This window comes from Danio rerio, chromosome 7 (assembly GCF_049306965.1).
Source record: "Danio rerio strain Tuebingen ecotype United States chromosome 7, GRCz12tu, whole genome shotgun sequence".
NCBI classification, from domain to species: domain Eukaryota; kingdom Metazoa; phylum Chordata; class Actinopteri; order Cypriniformes; family Danionidae; genus Danio; species Danio rerio.
In genome coordinates, this window is record NC_133182.1 from 3376084 (window position 1) to 3395061 (window position 18978).

Consider the following 18978-nt stretch of genomic DNA (forward strand, 5'->3'; position numbering starts at 1 on the left):
AATTACAAAAAAAAAAAAAAAAAAAAAAAATCAGTGGATCTCCTGACTTCCAGGTGCAGCTGTGGCTGGTGTATTCTGGGATATTTTTCTTACCCCTTGGTTTTGAGTGTGGTCCTGAAAAATCTTTGTTTGTAGGGGTGTATAGCCCTTGCCCTTAGCTCTACGCCTTCAATCTAAAGAGAATTGGGACACCATTACACCACTAGCCCTTCCCCTTACCACTCCTCCACCAAAACAAGGGGTAGTAGTAAGGGCTTCCTAAGGGATAGAATTGGGATTGGGCCTAAATAATGTTTGTTGTATTGTCTGGAATAAAATACAAGTCAAAGTATTCATTTGCATTGTCCCAACTTTTGTTCTAAATAGGGTTGTATTTAAAGGGCAGTAGCTTGCCATATTCCATCAAATATTACAAATATTATTTGAACGAGCCTGTCAAGTGTTTCCATAAAAATTGCATTTATGCGAAACTAAACAACAACCTTAAGTGATTGTGTGTTAGGGTAGGATGGGGTCAGTGATGAAAAAAATAAATACATGTGTATATATATATATATATATATATATATATATATATATATATATATATATATATATATATATATATATATATATAAATAAATAAATAAAAAACATTTGGAAGTAATGCACATTTACATTGCACTTTTATTGTGAGTTTCCATACATCTAAATAACTTTACATATGTAGGAGGCGCTCAAGCTTGATGAGGATGCTTTTATCCAAAGTACTTTACAAGTGAGGATAAAAGAAACAGTTAAATTCATCAAAGAGCTGCAGTATAGAAATGCTAAGATGACAAGTCCTTTTCCCCCTCTAAGCATAAGAAGAGGAGTTTGTCCTACAGGTGGTTTGTCAAGCCCACTCACCTGTGTGGAGCACACTCAGAATTGGAAGATGTTTTTCCTGAAACATGAAGTGTGGATAAGAAAGTGTCTGGCGCATATGAAGGTACACAAGTATCATTCAACTAGAATACATTTGAAAATATCCAGACCTGCTTAATGTTAACAGAAACAACATGATTATCTCTCCTCATTTGATTTTTATGGCTTCAGCAACCAGCAGTGCTCCTGTGACAAAGTTTACAATATGTATTTGAATATGACATTGGATAATGTCAAGGAAATGCTAATATCTTGCTTGCTTCTGTTCAATGTTTCCACACATTTTGTAGAATGAGTTGACTATTGTGCATGCTTACAATGTGTAGATACTGTTTTCTAACAAATGTATTATCGAAAGGTAAATTCCTTAACAGTGCCAGATAGGTATCCATTGCCCAGAATGGAAGTCTGCATTGACAATTTGGGTTCAGCAAAAAATGGTCACGAAATTAGATCTTCTCAAGGGATATTGGCAAATACCATTAACGCTGTGAGCTGCACAAATTTCAGCGTTCGCTACACCAGATAACTTCCTACAATACAAGGTAATGGCTTTCGGGTTAGGAAACGCTCCTGCAACCTTCCAGTGCCTCGTAAACATTGTATTGTCTGGTGTTCCAAACTGCAATGCATACCTCGAAGATTTGGTAATTTATTCCTGTGACTGGGAGGACCATTCGTCTGCACTTCATACTGTTTTTAAATGGTTATCTGACACTTCATTGACTATTAATTTAGCCAAGTGTGAATTTGGGAAAGCAACAATTACCTATTTGAGGAAAGAAGTAGGTCAAGGTCAAGTTTGCCATGTTAGTGCAAAAGTGACATCTACCCTAAGTTTCCTGTTCCTACAACAAGACACGAGTTGCGTCGCTTTTTAGGAATGTCTTGCTATTGCAGGAGTTTCTGTCATAATTATCCGTCTGTTGTTTATCCCTTGACTAGCTTGTTGAGTCCAAAAGCTGATTTTGTATGGTCTGATGCATGCCAGCAGGCTTTTGAGAACGTTAAGTTGTTGCTTACTTGTGCACCTGTTCTTGCCGCACCTGAATTCTCACTTCAATTCAAAATAGAAGATGATACCAGTTCTTTAAGTGTTGGCACTGTGCTTGTTCAAGAAGGTGATGTTGGCTTTGATCACCCAATCTGTTACTTTTCACGTAAGTTTAATCGACACCAACGTAACTATTCCACCAATAAAAAGAAGCTTTGGCTTTGATTTTAGCGCTGCAGTTGTTTGCTTTGAAGTCTACGTGCGTTTATCAGTTTTGCCAGTTACAGTATACACTGACCACAATCCTCTAGTGCAGGAATCACCAAACTTGTTCCTGGAGGGCCGGTGTCCTGGAGAGTTTAGCTCCAACCCTAATCAAACACACCTGAACAAGCTCATCAAGCTCTTAATAGGTATACTTGAAACACCCAGGCAGGTGTGTTGAGGCAAGTTGGAGCTAAACCCTGCAGGGACACCAGCCCTCCAGGAACAAGATTGGTGACCCCTGCTCTAGTGTTTTTGTTCAGAATGTACATTCACAATCAATGCCTTATGTGTTGGTTGTTGATTGTACAAAATTATAACTTAAACACAAAACATACGAAAGGATCTGAAAATGTCATTGCTGACACTTTATCTAGAGCTTAATGTTGGTGAGTGTTATGTGCACTTGCAGAACGTATTTTGGATACGTGTATGCGTTTGTTTGTATGTGGGTGTGTCGTTTCATGAACGACATTGGACGATCCGCATTTCGTGTTAATGACGTTGGCTGCTGACGCTGGGTTTGCGCCACCAATCGCTGGTTGAGTAGTTTAGTTAAGATGTTTGATACGTTGAAGATGTTTTTTTTTCATGCTTTTCTTTTCATATTTAGTTTAGTTTGTTGAAAACAATAACTGAGGTTTGTTATATTTATTTCTTTGATTTAAGCACATCTAACTTCTTCCTCTCCCCCAGGTAAATCATCATTTATTTATTGTAAATATTTTTATTTCACTGTGCAATATATTTTCACTGGATAAATGGGCAATAGCAGTGACATTTGGTTTTCAGTTCATTTCTTTCTCCATTCGCTTGTCACACACATTAAACTATTGTATGTTATGTCACATACTCTTAGTTTAACATTAACATCTAAAAGAACATGACAGTAGTTTGTTGGAAAATAAAACAAAACAGAACTTATATTATGCATCTTATAATGCCAAATGACCAATGACAAATGATGTAGTATAATAATGCTAAACTTATATATTCAGAGGTTCCAATTGGTACTAAGATTCTTCATGCTAACTTTTCTTTACTACAGAGGCTACCGATCCAATTTTTTATTTTAGCTCAAAGTTTGTTTAATTTTTGTCGCTGCAGTTTGATTCTTATTTATTTAATCCTTCTCATTAGTATTTATTCAGAAACCTCGAAGCTTCCCGAATCATCTCCATGTCACACTTTGAGAGGGGTCTGGATGCAGACCTGGGGCCTCATGTATCAACGCTGCGTACGCACAAAAACTTTGCGTACGCCAGGTTTCACGCTCAGAATCGCTCACGTTTGGATTTACTAACAATGAACTGAACGTGGGAATGTGCGCAGGTTCACGGCAGCTTTCTGGCAGGCGTACGCACATTTTTTGTGCGTGGGTGTTTTATTTCCATTGGCGACTCCTAGAGGCAGTTGTGTTAAATTCTTCTCTACAAAGTGTCTGATCCTTGCAATGGCGTCTGTATGAGACGGGTTCATATAGTAGGTATGTAAGATTTCCATACCATACAGTTGACCAGCCAAACATTAAAGCACAATTTGCAGCAGTCGCCTGTTTTCCCAATGTAATCTGAGCAATCTACTGCACGCACATTGCTATAAAGACACTATCTGAAGATGAATTTGCATGCGTGAGTCAGAAACATTTCCATTCAATAAATGTGCAAATAAAATATGATGCACAAACTTATTGATGATTCCTACTTGTCTTTCTCGTGATAAATAGTGGGCAAAATCTGATATGTAGCGGGGAAAAAAAGAAGAGTTCATCAGACGCTGGATTCGAGCCGAGTTTATGCTCGAACGTGTCAGTACATGATCACATGCTTCTTATGAGGTGCGCCACTGAGACTATTAAGGGTACTGCAACATTTCACAGATATAAACCACACTATTTCTTTTTTAAATGCACTCAGTGCGATGTTCAGACCCAACTGTGTTAACCATATCAGCTAAACTCTCCCACTCTATTTTTTTCTTTTGTTGTTAATTCCGGAGAACAAACTTGCAAATAACACCGCTTTTCTTCGGTCTACCTCCGAAAGCAGCACCTCCAATTCACATTCTGTTCAAAGTTTCTCTTTTTGCTTGATTTTGCCGTTGCTTTTTCGTTGGGTTTTGCCATTAGCATAGTCATTAGCATATTCATACGGGGGAGGAGGCAGGGAGGGGTTTTGTGCTCGTGCATGTTGCGCTCAGTTTCACGTTCATTCGGATGTACAAAAGAATATGCGTGAGATTCGGCGTACGCAGTGTTTCATACATCTGAATTTTTTTCTGCGTACGCACATTTACAGCTTTGTGCGTACGCAATGTTTTAGTAAGATTTCCACGCAAGTCTTCGTACATGAGGCCCCTGGTGCAGTGCAATCTCAGCTGCATCCAATGCTTTTTAATGCGCTCACCTAACCCCACCTCTGACGTCACTCACTCCATTAAGTGCATTGTGTCTGACATTGCAACGCTGAGTGATGCAATCTCAGCTTGCATCATAAAGGCTGCATCCAGATATTATTGCACACTTTAGCCACTGATGGCTTAACAACAAATAAGAACATGCAAAATAATCATAATCATAATAATAATATATTTTCTTTTTCATAAAACAGGTAGAAGGGGTATAATCTTGTTTGGAACTTTCTTGTAGTGCGCACTTATTAGGTTAATGTATTTTGCACTTGATTCTTAAGCACTTAGACAATCCTAAAGCTTATGCTCGACTGCTTTTTATTGATTTTAGTTCCGCTTTTAATACGATCCAACCACATTTGTTCACTGAAAAGATGGAACAGCTGAATATAAACCCATTCATATGCAAATGGTATTTCTCGTTTTTAACAAACAGAACTCAGGTTGTAAAGGTTAAAAACATCTGTTGAGATGAAAAGTACAGTAGCACTGGGGTTACACAAGGCTGTGTCAGTTCGCCTATTCTTTTTACACTTTTTACAAATGAATGTAAGCAAGCATTGACAGAATTTTATTTTTAAATACTCTGATGACACAGCCATACTAAGTTTACTTTATGAGAATGATGATATTGGTGTTATCTATCTGTCAGAAATTAATAAATAGTAAGAAAACAGAAGAGATGGTATTTGACCCAAAGTGAATAGGTGACCATCGTCAAGTGGTTGTACATGACCATCCTATTACTCAGTCAGAAACCTATAAGTACTTGGGCATTTACATCGACAATTCTTTCACATGAAAAACACACATTGAGTGGGTTTGTTCTCGATTACACCAGAGATTGTATTTTTTACGGAGGTTGCATCTTTTTGGAGTTAACAAAAAGCTAATGATGAAGTTTTATAAAGCAGTTCTGGAAAGCATTGTCAGGTATGGTATCACAGTGTGGTTTGGTAACCTATCTGTTCAGTGCAAATCTAAACTGATGCATCTCTTAAAGACAGCATGGAAATTTGTTGGGCACGATGAATATTTAAATCCTCAAGTTTTATATGAGAACTGTGTCCTCAATCAGGTGGAAAGGATTGTAAACGGTCCAACTCATTTTTGTTTCCACAGTACAAACTGCTTCCCTCTGGTAGAAGATAATAGAGTACCAAAGTGTAGGTTAAACCGCTATAAGAAATCCTTTGTATCTGTGTCATTTAATAAGAGTATATCTTAATTAGCTCTATAAATTTTGTAATTGTTGTATTTTCTATTGTTTTTGTTGCTTGTTTTAGTGAATGTTTGCAGCAACATGGCGATGCCCATAACAAATCTCCTGTCAAGGACAATAAAGTTTTTACTACTACTACTACTACTACTTACTAATGTATAGTAGGGTGCAGAAGTTGGAAATGTGCAGAAGAGAGAATGAGAATATCATGGTTTAATTGTTGAAATGCATAATTCAATTACTATTTTCTTTTACATATGTAAAATATAACACATAGAATTGTATACATTTGATGTAGATAGTTTGATGGGATTATATGCATATATAAGGTATGCAACAATAAGTTTGGTGTGGAGAATACAATATTAGATTATCAGCGGAAAATAATGTATAGTGCAAGTTGATTAAAAAAAGACTGAAAGACAATTGAAGATAGATGATGTAGATGTATGTAGATGTAGATAGATGTAGAAGCCTTCGGCCAGAATGAACACCCGAAAAACACAACAACATGCACAGATGCAGCATATTTTTTTTTTTTTTTTTTTTGTTACAAACTACCATCCAGTGACCCAAAGTGTTACAAACAGTGGTTTAGTCTGGAGTGGCTTGCCTTTAAAATGAACACTTGAAATATTTGATAAAATGATTAAAATAATTTTCTTAATTTGACTTATATAAATCAGCCCCTGCTCCATTTCATCTCATCTTGAACAATGTTCTTCATCCTCATTGATTAATCTGGTCTGCATTTGTTCATTTGTCACCAAGAAACAGTTTTATAAGTCCAGCTTTCAGGTAACTCAGAGTGTCTTTATTGGCTTCTTCGGCTGTTGCTTGTCTCCTCATTTCCTCCAGCTCCTGAGCCCAGTCTTCTTTCCCAGCCTCCCTGACTCTGGGGATGAAGAAGTCCAGATGCTGGAGGGTGAAGGCGGAGTCTGGTTTTAGTGCCACCTGAGACAGATTCTTGATGGTTTTGTAAGCTTTGAACACCATCATTAACTTTTGATCTTCAATCTGCTTCAGGTCTTTGTCAAGATCATCCATTGCAACTGAAAACCTCTTAATCTGAGGGATTTCATAATTTTTATTTAATTCCTTATAATTAGTCACAACGTCTGAAGTGTCAATAACATATTTCTTGTTGTCTTTGACGTGTTTGCTGTAGTGGCACTTCCTTGTGCACACGGTGCAGAAGCCGTCTCTCATGACTTCACAATTTTTGGGACTGGAAACCCACCAACAGTCAAACTCATGGCAGTTTTCCTCACAGACAGTGCAGGTTGTTGCCTTTCTGTTCTTCCATGATGCACTTACAATGGGCACCTTTGTTTTGATAGTCGTTTTGTATCTAATGCTAAAGTTTGTGCTTCTTTCAATTCTATCCTTGTTTTTTCTCATTGCCTCCTGAATCTGAATTTTTTCAGACTTCTTCGACTCTTTTTCTTGAATTCTCAGTTGTAAGTTGCTGATGGAAGCTTCTAGCTGAATGCGTTGAATCAAGACATTTGAAGTCCGCTCTAAACTACATCTGTTCTTTTCTTTCAAAGATTGAAGGAACTGCTTTGTCTCTTCCATACAGTCTTCCCAGGCGTCTCTTTGAGCACGAATGTAGCGCTTCTCATTGTGACGGGCATCAGCTTGACGATTGTTGAATATGAAATGAACAGGTTGGCCACCTCTGTCTCTTCTGCAGGGGATTTTAGCTTTATTAATGGCACTGAGGACATTTTTCGGAGGAAGACCATGAGAGTGTGTGATTAAAAACACAATGTTGTTCACAATGTCTTTCCCAAACAATGACAGAACTGAGCTGATAATGTAGTGTTGTCTGTCTGAGAGACGATTATTAGATGCTTTAATTACAAAACACACAGCATCAACTTCTCGAACTCCATCACTGCTCTGAAACAAAGATGCTAAATTTTCAGCAACTTCCAGATCTTTCTCCAGTCCTCTAGTGTCTCCGTAACCTGGAGTATCAATGATGGTGAGAGAAATGGCACTGTCCTCTGGAAAGACCTCATACATGGTGATTTCAGAGGTTTGGGATTCTGTTTGATCTCCTCCTTCTTCTTCTGTGATTTCATTCCATGTTTCATCTTCAAACTTCACTCCCAGTATGTAGTTCACTAAAGAGTTGATGAGGGTGGTCTTTCCAGCACCGGTCTCTCCCACCAGCAGAATAATTTTGTTTTGTTTACTGGCATCTTTTGTACCATACCTCCATATTCTGACTTTACCATTATCATCAAGTATTTTCCTCTCTGTATGTAGACGGTATCGTCTTGGAGGACCTTGATTAATCTGAGTTGACCTGCATGATGAACATATTAAAACAATATTTTAAGGTAAAACAGGAGAACATGATAGATTAACAGTGTTCTGGATAATAACAAAGGCACTTGAACAAAAAAACTTTATTTCTTCTCACTTAGACATCATTAGTTTACCTCATGACAACCCCACATCACTAGCCTCTGACAGGGCATCACTATTTTCTCACGGCACATCACTAGTCTCTATGAAAACACCACTAGTCTCTAACACAGAGGTTTGAAAATCAAGTCCTAGAGAGCTGCAGCTTTGCACAGTTTTGCTCCAACCCTAATCAAACACAGCTAATCCAACAAGCCAGTGTGTTATAGACAAATAGCCAGGAATTGAGACCTATGCTCTAACAGGACATCATTAGTCTCTCTCAGGACATCACTAGTTCCTCTGGAGACATCATCAACAAAACACCTCATTTTGTCTCTTACTTTGACATCATTAGTTTACCAAATGACAACCCTACTAGTCTCTCACTTGACATAAACAGTCTCTCAGGACATCACCTGTTTATATCGGAATATCACTAGTCCAAAGGGGAACCAATTAATTAGGACCTGAACACCATGTGATAATTACAGGCAGGTGTGTTTGATATGAGTTGCAACTGAAATCTGCAGGAAGGTAGCTCTCCAGGAACAGGGTTGACTACCCCTGCACTAGTCTCTCAAAGGACATCTCTAGTTACCCACCGGACATCACTAGTCTACCACATGACAACCGCACAACACTAGTCTCTCAAAAGGCATCACTATTTTCCCACAACACATCAATAGTCACACAGAAGACATCAATTGTCTCCCACTGGACACCACCAATCTCTGAAAGAACATCACTACTCTCTTACTGGACATAACTAGTCCCTCAGAAAACATATGTAGTCTCTAACAGGTCATCATTAGTCTCTCAGGACATCACTAGTTTCTCTGAAGACTTCATCAACAAATACCTTTTATTTTCTCTTACTTGAACATCATTAGTCTACCACATGGCAACCCCACAGCACTAGTCTCTCAAAGGACATCTCCAATTTCTCTAGTCTTGGAGAAGACATCAATAGTCTCCCACTGGACATCACTAATCTCTGAAAATACATCACTACTCTCTTACTAGACATAACTAGTCTCTCAGAAAATGTCTGTAGTGTCTAACAGGTCATCGTTAGTCTCTCTCAGGACATCACTAGTTTCTCTGAAGACATCATCAACAAAACCCCTTTGTTTTGTCTCTCAGTTGGACATTACTAGTCTACCACATAACAACCTCACAACACTAGTCTTTTAAAGGACATCACTATTTTGTCACAACAAATCTCTAGTCTTGGAAAAGACATCAATAGTCTCCCACTGGACATCACCAATCTCTAAAAGGACATCACTACTCCTTTACTAGACACAACTAGTCTTTCAGAAAACGTCTGTAGTCTCTTAACAGGTCATTGTTAGTCTCACTCAGAATATCACTAGTTATTCTGAAGACATCTTCAACAAACCCTTTATATTGTCTTTCACTTGGGCATCACTAGTCTACCACATGATGACCTGGCAGCACTAGTCCCTCAAAGTACTTTACCAATTTCCCACAACACATTACTAGTCTCGAAGAAGACATTAATAGTCTCCCATGGAATATCACCAAACTCTGAAAGGACATCACTACTCTCTTACTACACATAACTAGTCTCTCAGAAAACATCTGTAGTCTCTAACAGGTCATCATTAGTCCCTCTCAGGACATCACTAGTTTCTCTAAAGACATGATCAACAAACCCCTTCATATTGTCTCTCACTTGGACATCACTAGTCTCCCACAACACATCACTAATATTTTAGAAGACATCACTAGTTTCTCACTGGACATAAATAGTCTCACAGAAGACATCACCGGTCTCTTTCAGGACATCTCTAGTCCTCATCAGGTTATCATTAGTCTCTCACAGAACATTTGTAGTCACCCACTGCAGGTGGCAGATTTAAGCCTCCCCCCAAATCCCCAACTCAGGACATCACTAGTCTACATAACTATTCTCTCAAAAACTTTCAATAGTCTCTAAAAGGACACCACTAGTTTCTCTGAAGACTTCATTAGACTTTCACAGGACTTCATTTGTCTTTTAGACAAACATCACCAATCTTTCACAGGTTTCAGTCGAGAAGAGTGTAGGTTTACAACCCTGACATAATACATTCCAGAATGACAACAAAACCGGTGTGACAACTTTAAACCAACATGAGGAAATGTCAACCCATGTTTTTGTTTGTTTTATTATGATGCCATCTGTCACTACAGATAGGTTTGCATAAGCACAAAACATAACCAGAAAAGCAGAGCGTCTTCAAATAATACATCAACAGGACATTTCTGTGTTATGCTTGTTTCTGCTGCTTATAATATAAACTGAAAAAAAGTGTTGCATGCAAAACTGTTGCAAACAATTTATTTGTGTTGAATTTAAACAAACAAATTAAAATAATTAATGTTTAACTTAATTTGTTTGGTAAAATTCAACACAATTAAATTGTTTACAACCTCTTAACCAAAGAAAAATTTAGTAAATCCAAGGAATCATCTTTGAATAATTTTTTTTTCAGTGTAGTATTACTGTTCTGTCATGGCAAGTATTAAGATTTAAAAAATGACTTTCAGCTGAGTGCATTTAGAATTTTTTAATTGGACCCAGCATTTAAAAAAGAAAAAAAAAAAAAAACATCACTGTATTCAAGTAATTCGTCCAATTGGTCAAGTAAATGTTTCACAATGTCACAAAGATTCATTTGTCCCAAATAAGCAGACAAGCATTATTGTAGAGCACTGTATAACAAATTATCATCCAGTAGAAGAAACATAAGTGCCAACTCACCTGGAACTCATGGTAGCCTGCAAAACCTCAGCAGAAGAACTTGACTGTCTCTCTCCAGTCTGCAAAACAATGCCTTACAGTATTGGTAGCACTGTATTTAAAATAAAGGTCTTTAATTATACATTTACATCATTAATTTGACTATTTTTCTGTTGTTTCTTGAACAAAATCTGTATTGCATAAAGACCTCTAGAAATAAATGTTGACTTGACCAAAAATATTAATCATTGACAAATGAAGTTTTGCTTTTAAATATAAATTCTTACACTCCAGCCTTTGCTCTGTCAAGAGTCCGGTTGAAGAGCAAAATCCACCAAAAGAAATGCTGCTTTAACAAGTCTAACTGGTTGTAGTCCCTCCCAGATCAGACATGTCTTAAAAAAACAAACAGGGTTTTCTAAAGACATGAAGTGAAAGTGAAAGATTTATGGCAGGACAGCACTGAAATGACACAAGCAGCATTTACTAAGGTTTGCGATGGTCAGTGTACTGGTCATTGCAATGTTATTTAATGCCACCCCAAAAATGCATTTTTAAATGTATTCTTCCACCAAAAATGAAAACTCATACAACAATAGCTGTTTCCATTCACCTATTTATATGCACATTTTGCATATGAATCAAAAAGTCATGTGACAGATCATGTGATAATAAAAATACACTCCATGCGAGAACATTTTTGGAATGCTAGCAGACCGACAACATTATAAAATAATAACTGAAATGCTGTTTTCCTCATTGTAGAAGGCTTCAGCTGTTAGTCTGTCATCACAGTGCTTAAGTATTGTTGTTCTTCTAGTATCATTCCCTCCAGAATTGTCTTGAGCATCAGTCTGCGCTATCAAAAAGCATCTTCAAAATCCACTGCATTTACCGTGTTCATTGCGTTTCGTCTTCATCTTCTGAGGCGTTGTCACGATCACCAGTGATCTAGCAAGGTCGCTGCTTCGAGTCCTGACTAGGCAAGTTGGCATTTCTGTGGAAGAAAACTCCATACACACTCATTCACACACACACACACACAAATTTTGAAGTTTTATACTTAATCATTTATATTATTTATTCTCCAACATAAATCTTAACATGCACCGAGTTTAAAATGTTTGCATCCCTGACAATAAAATGGCTGATATCAAAACTTACTAGTGATGAATGAGCTTGAGAATGCACGTCAAGTGTGTTTGTATATTTATTTGTGTGTTGTAACCTAAATGAAGAGAGAGTGGCTGTATATTTACGTCTGTGTGTGTGTGTGTGTTAAAAGTTGTGATGAATTTTGCCATTATTAATTTGAGACGAAGAAGATCTAAACGCAAACCTCTCCAATACTCTTACATTCCAATACTTCAGAGCTCAACTTTATCTGAATCAGTCAAGTGTAAGCTAAGATCACGACATGACCAGAAGAGGGCGCGCAAGACTAATGAACAGAGAGAGAGGAAAATGTTACCTTTCTCTGACCCTCATCTGCTCTTACCTTCCCCTGACCTCTTTTTCTCTGAATGCATACGGCTAGCACTGCTGACCCTGAAGGCCTGAGACTCTCTGTCCATGGGACAGGGAACTCCCTGGCAATAGACCAATGACACTCTCTGGGCATGGAAGCCGGGAGCCTCAGTAGTCGTGGGTACCTCGGCAAGCGCTTTAATGGCTTAAACTGTCTAAATAATGTGCATGTAGTTGTTTGTATGTTGATTTGTGTTCTTAAATACACCTAGGGACAACTATAAATTTGTTTACATAAGACATGAACTATATGTTTTGCTGACTATTAGAATTCTTGACTGAGTGGTCAGACACATTATACCGTTGGTCTTCAGTGATTTATAAATTGTGCTTTGATGTAATAGGTAATGCCCAAATGGTGTATGAGTACTTGTATCCCTGAGCATAATTCAATATGTCAAGTCCTCATTGATGTGTGAGGTGTATCTGTGCATGACCTGATTTTGGAAGTATTATAGTTGGGCCATACTGGGGTGCGTTTTCCAAAACCATCATTAGCCAACTAAGGTCGCAAGTTTCGTCGTTACAAGCATAGTTTGTTGATATGCCGTTTCCCAAATCCATTGCCTCAACAAACATTCGCAAACTGCGTCGCAAACTTGAGCTCTCACAGCTACACCTCTGGAACCCGCTGGTGATCCCCATATGCTTTTCCGCCACGGTTAAGTTCCCCCCCCTGGGTGGACCCGTGCTTTCCCTATCCGCTAACCACCTTGTTATGCGCACTCCCCCTTCTCAGGGTTAGTCCATATGTAATTCCATTTGTTTCCCTATTGGGTGCGGATGGTCTCCGCAGCGTCCTCCCTACTGGGATGGCACGCTTCCCAACGTACTGTTGTATATTCCTAGAATTATCTAGACGCTAGCGACTCCCAAAAAAATATACCTATTCCGTAAAGCTTCTTTTGAAGTGGGATAAGTTAGGGCCAAGGGCACGTTGGAGGACCTCGCCTCTCATGATCTGGGTGCGTCACGCTTGCCTGTCTGCCCTCTCATGGTGGGTGTTGGTAAGGTGTAGTCATTATGGCGCTTTCAATGGGCTCCCATACGTGGATTTAGAACATCAAATCCACTTATAGTGCTGGAGTTCCCCCCGAAGGGGAACGTTCGAGGTTACTAAAGTAACCCTTCGTTCCCCGAGGAGGGGAACGGAAGCACTATACTCTGTCGCCATAATGACTGTCCCTTAGCTGTTAAAAATCTCTTCAGCTTATAAAGGATAGCGTCTGCTGGCGCCAGGTGTGCTTATATGCTCAGTTATTTGGCTATGCAGCACACCTGCGCAGGCTTGCGCTGCCAATTCATTCTTAATTGGCCCGTTCAATACTCTTTCAGATGAGCGGCTTCTGAACCGAATCCTCTTATACGTGGATTTAGAACATCAAATCCACTTATAGTGCTGGAGTTCCTCCCGAAGGGGAACTATGTTTCTAACTACAGTTCCAGAGGTGTAGCTGTGAGAGCTCAAGTTTGCGACGCAGTTTGCGAATGTTTGTTGAAGCAATGGATTTGGGAAACGGCATATCAACAAACTATGCTTGTAACGACGAAACTTGCGACCTTAGTTGGCTAATGATGGTTTTGGAAAACGCACCCCAGTATGGCCCAACTATAATACTTCCAAAATCAGGTCATGCACAGATACACCTCACACATCAATGAGGACTTGACATATTGAATTATGCTTAGTAGAGATGCGCGGTTGGCGGTTATAGCCGCGGACTCCGCGGATAAACCGCGGATCGGGCGGATGACGTTACGAAAAAATAATATTTTAATTAAATTCGGGCGGGTGGCGGGCGGTTGTACTGTTTTTATAGGCATAGCTGGCGCACCAACAAAAAAGCCTAGCTGACTTCACAGAATGGGAGGAGGAATCGGATACACTAATTCTGGATGAAGTACAGAAGTATTCCTCTACAAACTTCCGTATAGACGGATCAGCAGAGGAAAATCTACTTTCCTTTTGGGAGAAATAAGGCCAGTCATTCCCACAACTACAGCACCTTTCAAAGAGAATTCTATGCATTTCAGCAACAAGTGCTGCGAGCGAGCGCTCCTTCAGTGCAGCAGGGCGCATTATAGTGGCTATATGCAGGCGCTCCCGTCTGAATCCTGACACTGTAGATGCTATTTTATTCCTGCATTGTGCCAAGAAAAAAATCAAACTAGACCTAAGGTCAGGCATATTAAACCAATTAGCCTATGTTATTTAGGCTACACATATGTTCAATATAAACTTTTAAGTTCGGTCAGCTCTCAGCTGATAATTTTAGGTTCATATTGGTTTAGCCTATTCTAGACATGTTGGCCTCGCTTTTACGTTCCGAGGCTAAGGTTATTTTGCCAGAATTTCTTTGTCGCAACTGTAATGGCGTAGTATTTCGTTAAGCTTCAAGTGTGAAGGGAATGGGGATGATTCTAAGTCCATGGGTTATTGGGGCACTTGTCATACATGCACTTTAGCCTGGTCAGACTTTATGTTCACTCAAAGAGGGATGGAATATCTATTTTTCTAATTTAATTTCTAATTGTAGGGGTGACTGAGACTACAAGGCTGAGGCACGATATGGCGTTTTTATTAAAAAATTTTTCAACTGTTTGCCAAAGCATGCGACTATAGCCTATGCCTACATTAAGATATTTATGTTAAGATTTTTTTACTGCCTGTTGTTTCTTTTGGCATATAAAATAGGCATTGTCTAATAGGGATATCAATAAAGGTTCATCTGTGTCGCAGAACTGGTGTTGCTTCCGATTTCTACAAGCTCAATAACATCCACAGCAAAAAATAAATAAATAGCCTAAATAAATAAATAGTCGAAAAACTGTGCCCATTAATTAGATGTGCAAGGCAAGCAGTTACGTTTTTGGGGTTGCTATGGACAACTATAAATAAACATTATTAGGCTATAATGTAAATGACTTATTATACTATCTATTTACTAAAAAAATAAAGTGAAATAGGCATTTAGTAGTAGGCTAAATAGCAGCATGTTGAAATGATGTGTCAATGCGTTTTCTATTAGGCTACAATAAAAAACGTTGTACAGTACAGTGCGTTTAATTTAGGCTATTTATTTATTTTTTTCCCTGTGCGACGATTGGAGACAGAGTTCACTGCTGATATTCTGAGAGCTCGGGTGCTTCTCATTTCTTATTTGTGCATCCTCGTTTCCTTTCCTTGCTTTCTTTCCTCGTGTTTCCACCCCACCGGGATACGAGGGAAGGACGCAAGGAAAAGACTCAAGGACTGAGGAATCGAATTAAGTGAAAAGACACGTCCTCGTATCTTTAGCGTCACTTCAAAGCGTCAATTAATGACTTGCACGTTTGGATTAACTGCATGTCTACATTAAAGTCATTCTCTATTCTATAATGATCAATAAAGAAACATTTACTTAATAATAAAAAGGAATAAGCCATTCAAATAAAGAGCCCAATCAGCAGATGGCGGGCGGGTGCGGTTTTAAAAATTGGTCAAAAATGTTAGTGCGGATGGATGGCGGACGGATGATGATTTTTGTCATGCGGTTGCGGATGAAATAATAGCCCATCCGCGCATCTCTAATGCTCAGGGATACAAGTACTCATACACCATTTGGGTATTACCTATTACATCAAAGCACAATTTATAAATCACTGAAGACCAACGGTATAATGTGTCTGACCACTCAGTCAAGAATTCTAATAGTCAGCAAAACATATAGTTCATGTCTTATGTAAACAAATTTATAGTTGTCCCTAGGTGTATTTAAGAACACAAATCAACATACAAACAACTACATGCACATTATTTAGACAGTTTAAGCCATTAAAGCGCTTGCCGAGGTACCCACGACTACTGAGGCTCCCGGCTTCCATGCCCAGAGAGTGTCATCGGTCTATTGCCAGGGAGTTCCCTGTCCCATGGACAGAGAGTCTCAGGCCTTCAGGGTCAGCAGTGCTAGCCGTATGCATTCAGAGAAAAAGAGGTCAGGGGAAGGTAAGAGCAGATGAGGGTCAGAGAAAGGTAACATTTTCCTCTCTCTCTGTTCATTAGTCTTGCGCGCCCTCTTCTGGTCATGTCGTGATCTTAGCTTACACTTGACTGATTCAGATAAAGTTGAGCTCTGAAGTATTGGAATGTAAGAGTATTGGAGAGGTTTGCGTTTAGATCTTCTTCGTCTCAAATTAATAATGGCAAAATTCATCACAACTTTTAACACACACACACAGAGACGTAAATATACAGCCACTCTCTCTTCATTTAGGTTACAACACACAAATAAATATACAAACACACTTGACGTGCATTCTCAAGCTCATTCATCACTAGTAAGTTTTGATATCAGCCATTTTATTGTCAGGGATGCAAACATTTTAAACTCGGTGCATGTTAAGATTTATGTTGGAGAATAAATAATATAAATGATTAAGTATAAAACTTCAAAATTTGTGTGTGTGTGTGTGTGAATGAGTGTGTATGGAGTTTTCTTCCACAGAAATGCCAACTGGCCTAGTCAGGACTCGAAGCAGCGACCTTGCTAGATCACTGGTGATCGTGACAACGCCTCAGAAGATGAAGACGAAACGCAATGAACACCGTAAATGCAGAGGATTTTGAGGATGCTTTTTGGTTACTTTACTTTAGTAACCTCAAACGTTCCTGGCTGTGTCCTATTCCCACTTATCCCCCCTATATGCCCTATTCATTTAGAACATTCCAACATTCAAAGTTGGTATTATTAAAAGTAAACAAGCATTAAGGTCATCTCTTTTAGGTGTAATTTGCTTTCAAACTATTTTTACAGTTCAGTTTTAGCGATCTTCATGTTTACAGTTGTGCTCTCTTCGCAGTGCACTTTGAAAACATTGATGTCATTTTGAACACAGCCTCATGGCGAAAGCTACTATTTAAAAGCGGGATTTATGTTACTTCTCCAAATCTTTTGAAAAAAAAGCATACGGTAATTCTTTTAATTTATAGTAGGTTATTTATTAAGTATCTTTACTGAATATGACATGGGCCTGCCAGTTAGAATTTTCTGCAGTGGGTGACATGTGTCAAATTTCTATGATTATTAATCAAACAACTAGAAAATCCCTCACTAGTCTTGACTGAAGGACTTTTGTAGATAAAGTGTTTTTCTTACAGTGAAGATGCTTAAAGCACAGTTTGTTTAATATTTTTATTCTATTGTATTTATTTCTCTTTCCTTTGCAGAGTGGATAATAACTGTATTTATACACTTGAAGTCAGAATTATTAGCCTTCCTAAATATTAGCAACCCTTTTCCTCCCAATTTCTGTTTCATGGAAAGAAGTTTTTTTTTTTTTTTCCTGAACATAATAATTTTAAAATCTCATTTCTAATAACGGATTTCTTTTATCTTTGCTATGATGACAGCACATAATATTTCACTAGGTATTTTTTAAAATACAAGCATTTAGATTAAAGTGCAGTTCAAAGGCTTAATTAGGGTAATTAGGCAAATCATTTTATAACAGTAGTTTCTTCTGCAGACAATCAAAAATATTTATTGCTTAAGGGGGCTAATAATATTGACCTTAAATTAAATATTTAAACCTGCTTTTATTCTAGCTAAAATAAAACAAATAAGCCTAGAAGAAAAAATATTATAGGAAACACTGTTAAAATTCCTTGCTCTGTTAAAAATAATTTGGGAAATATTTATATTAAAAAAATTCTCAGGAGCACTAACAATTTTGACTTTAACTGATAATCGTTTTAAATAATCGTGATTACAATTATGACCAAAATAATCGTGATTATGATTTTACCCAAAATTGAGCAGCCCTACTATTATATATGTATTTTTAAGTACCAAATATATATATATATATATATATATATATATATATATATATATATATATATATATATATATATATATATATATATATATATATATATCAAAACATATGCTTACAATTCCAACATAATAGTAAAAATAATTAAAATAAATAACTTTAAATAATTATTTAAATTTTGCTCACTCACGCAATGTGTTTGTCAACGTGTCGTAAAGGCAAAATCAAAACAAAAGAGAGACGTAAATGCAGTGATTCTTCAGAGGCGAAGAAAAAGATTAAACAGTATGGCAAAGCCAACCTAAATTTTGGTTTTATTGAAGGCCAAGACAAGTTAAAACTAATTAATTTATATTTTCTATACATATTATATATTAATATTACACAAACACACACATACAGTATATATATATATATATATATATATATATATATATATATATATATATATATATATATATATATATATATATATATATAGTACATATGTGTGTGCGTGAGTGTGTATTTTAATGGTGGGGGGGCTCCAATGTTTGTATATGCTCATGGGGGGCCCCTAAGAAAAAGGTTGGGAACCACTGACCTAAACAACTGGTTTTCTAGCTGATCTTCTTCACAGATTAGAAAGTTTATTGTTTTAGTGCCTGACTATTCTCAGAGCCTTGTCTCATG

The 18978-nt window shown here is 37.7% G+C and overlaps 1 protein-coding gene across 2 annotated transcripts; it reads right to left on the reverse strand.

Annotated features, from left to right (window-relative positions):
* Window positions 1-4769: 4769 nt before the first annotated feature.
* si:ch211-282j17.12 lies at window positions 4770-11280 on the reverse strand. 2 transcript variants are annotated; one of them, XM_073907902.1, is made up of 3 exons: window positions 11253-11280; window positions 10987-11045; window positions 4770-8112 (listed from the first exon to the last, which is right to left on the reverse strand). In XM_073907902.1, exons 2-3 carry the CDS (start codon window positions 10995-10997, stop codon window positions 6552-6554), a joined length of 1572 nt encoding a protein of 523 aa, XP_073764003.1. In that variant the 5' UTR covers window positions 10998-11045; window positions 11253-11280; the 3' UTR covers window positions 4770-6551. The 2 variants fall into 2 exon arrangements, with proteins under 2 accessions (XP_073764003.1, XP_073764004.1); XM_073907903.1 differs by having other exon boundaries at window positions 10987-11077.
* Between the last annotated feature and the right edge of the window lie 7698 nt (window positions 11281-18978).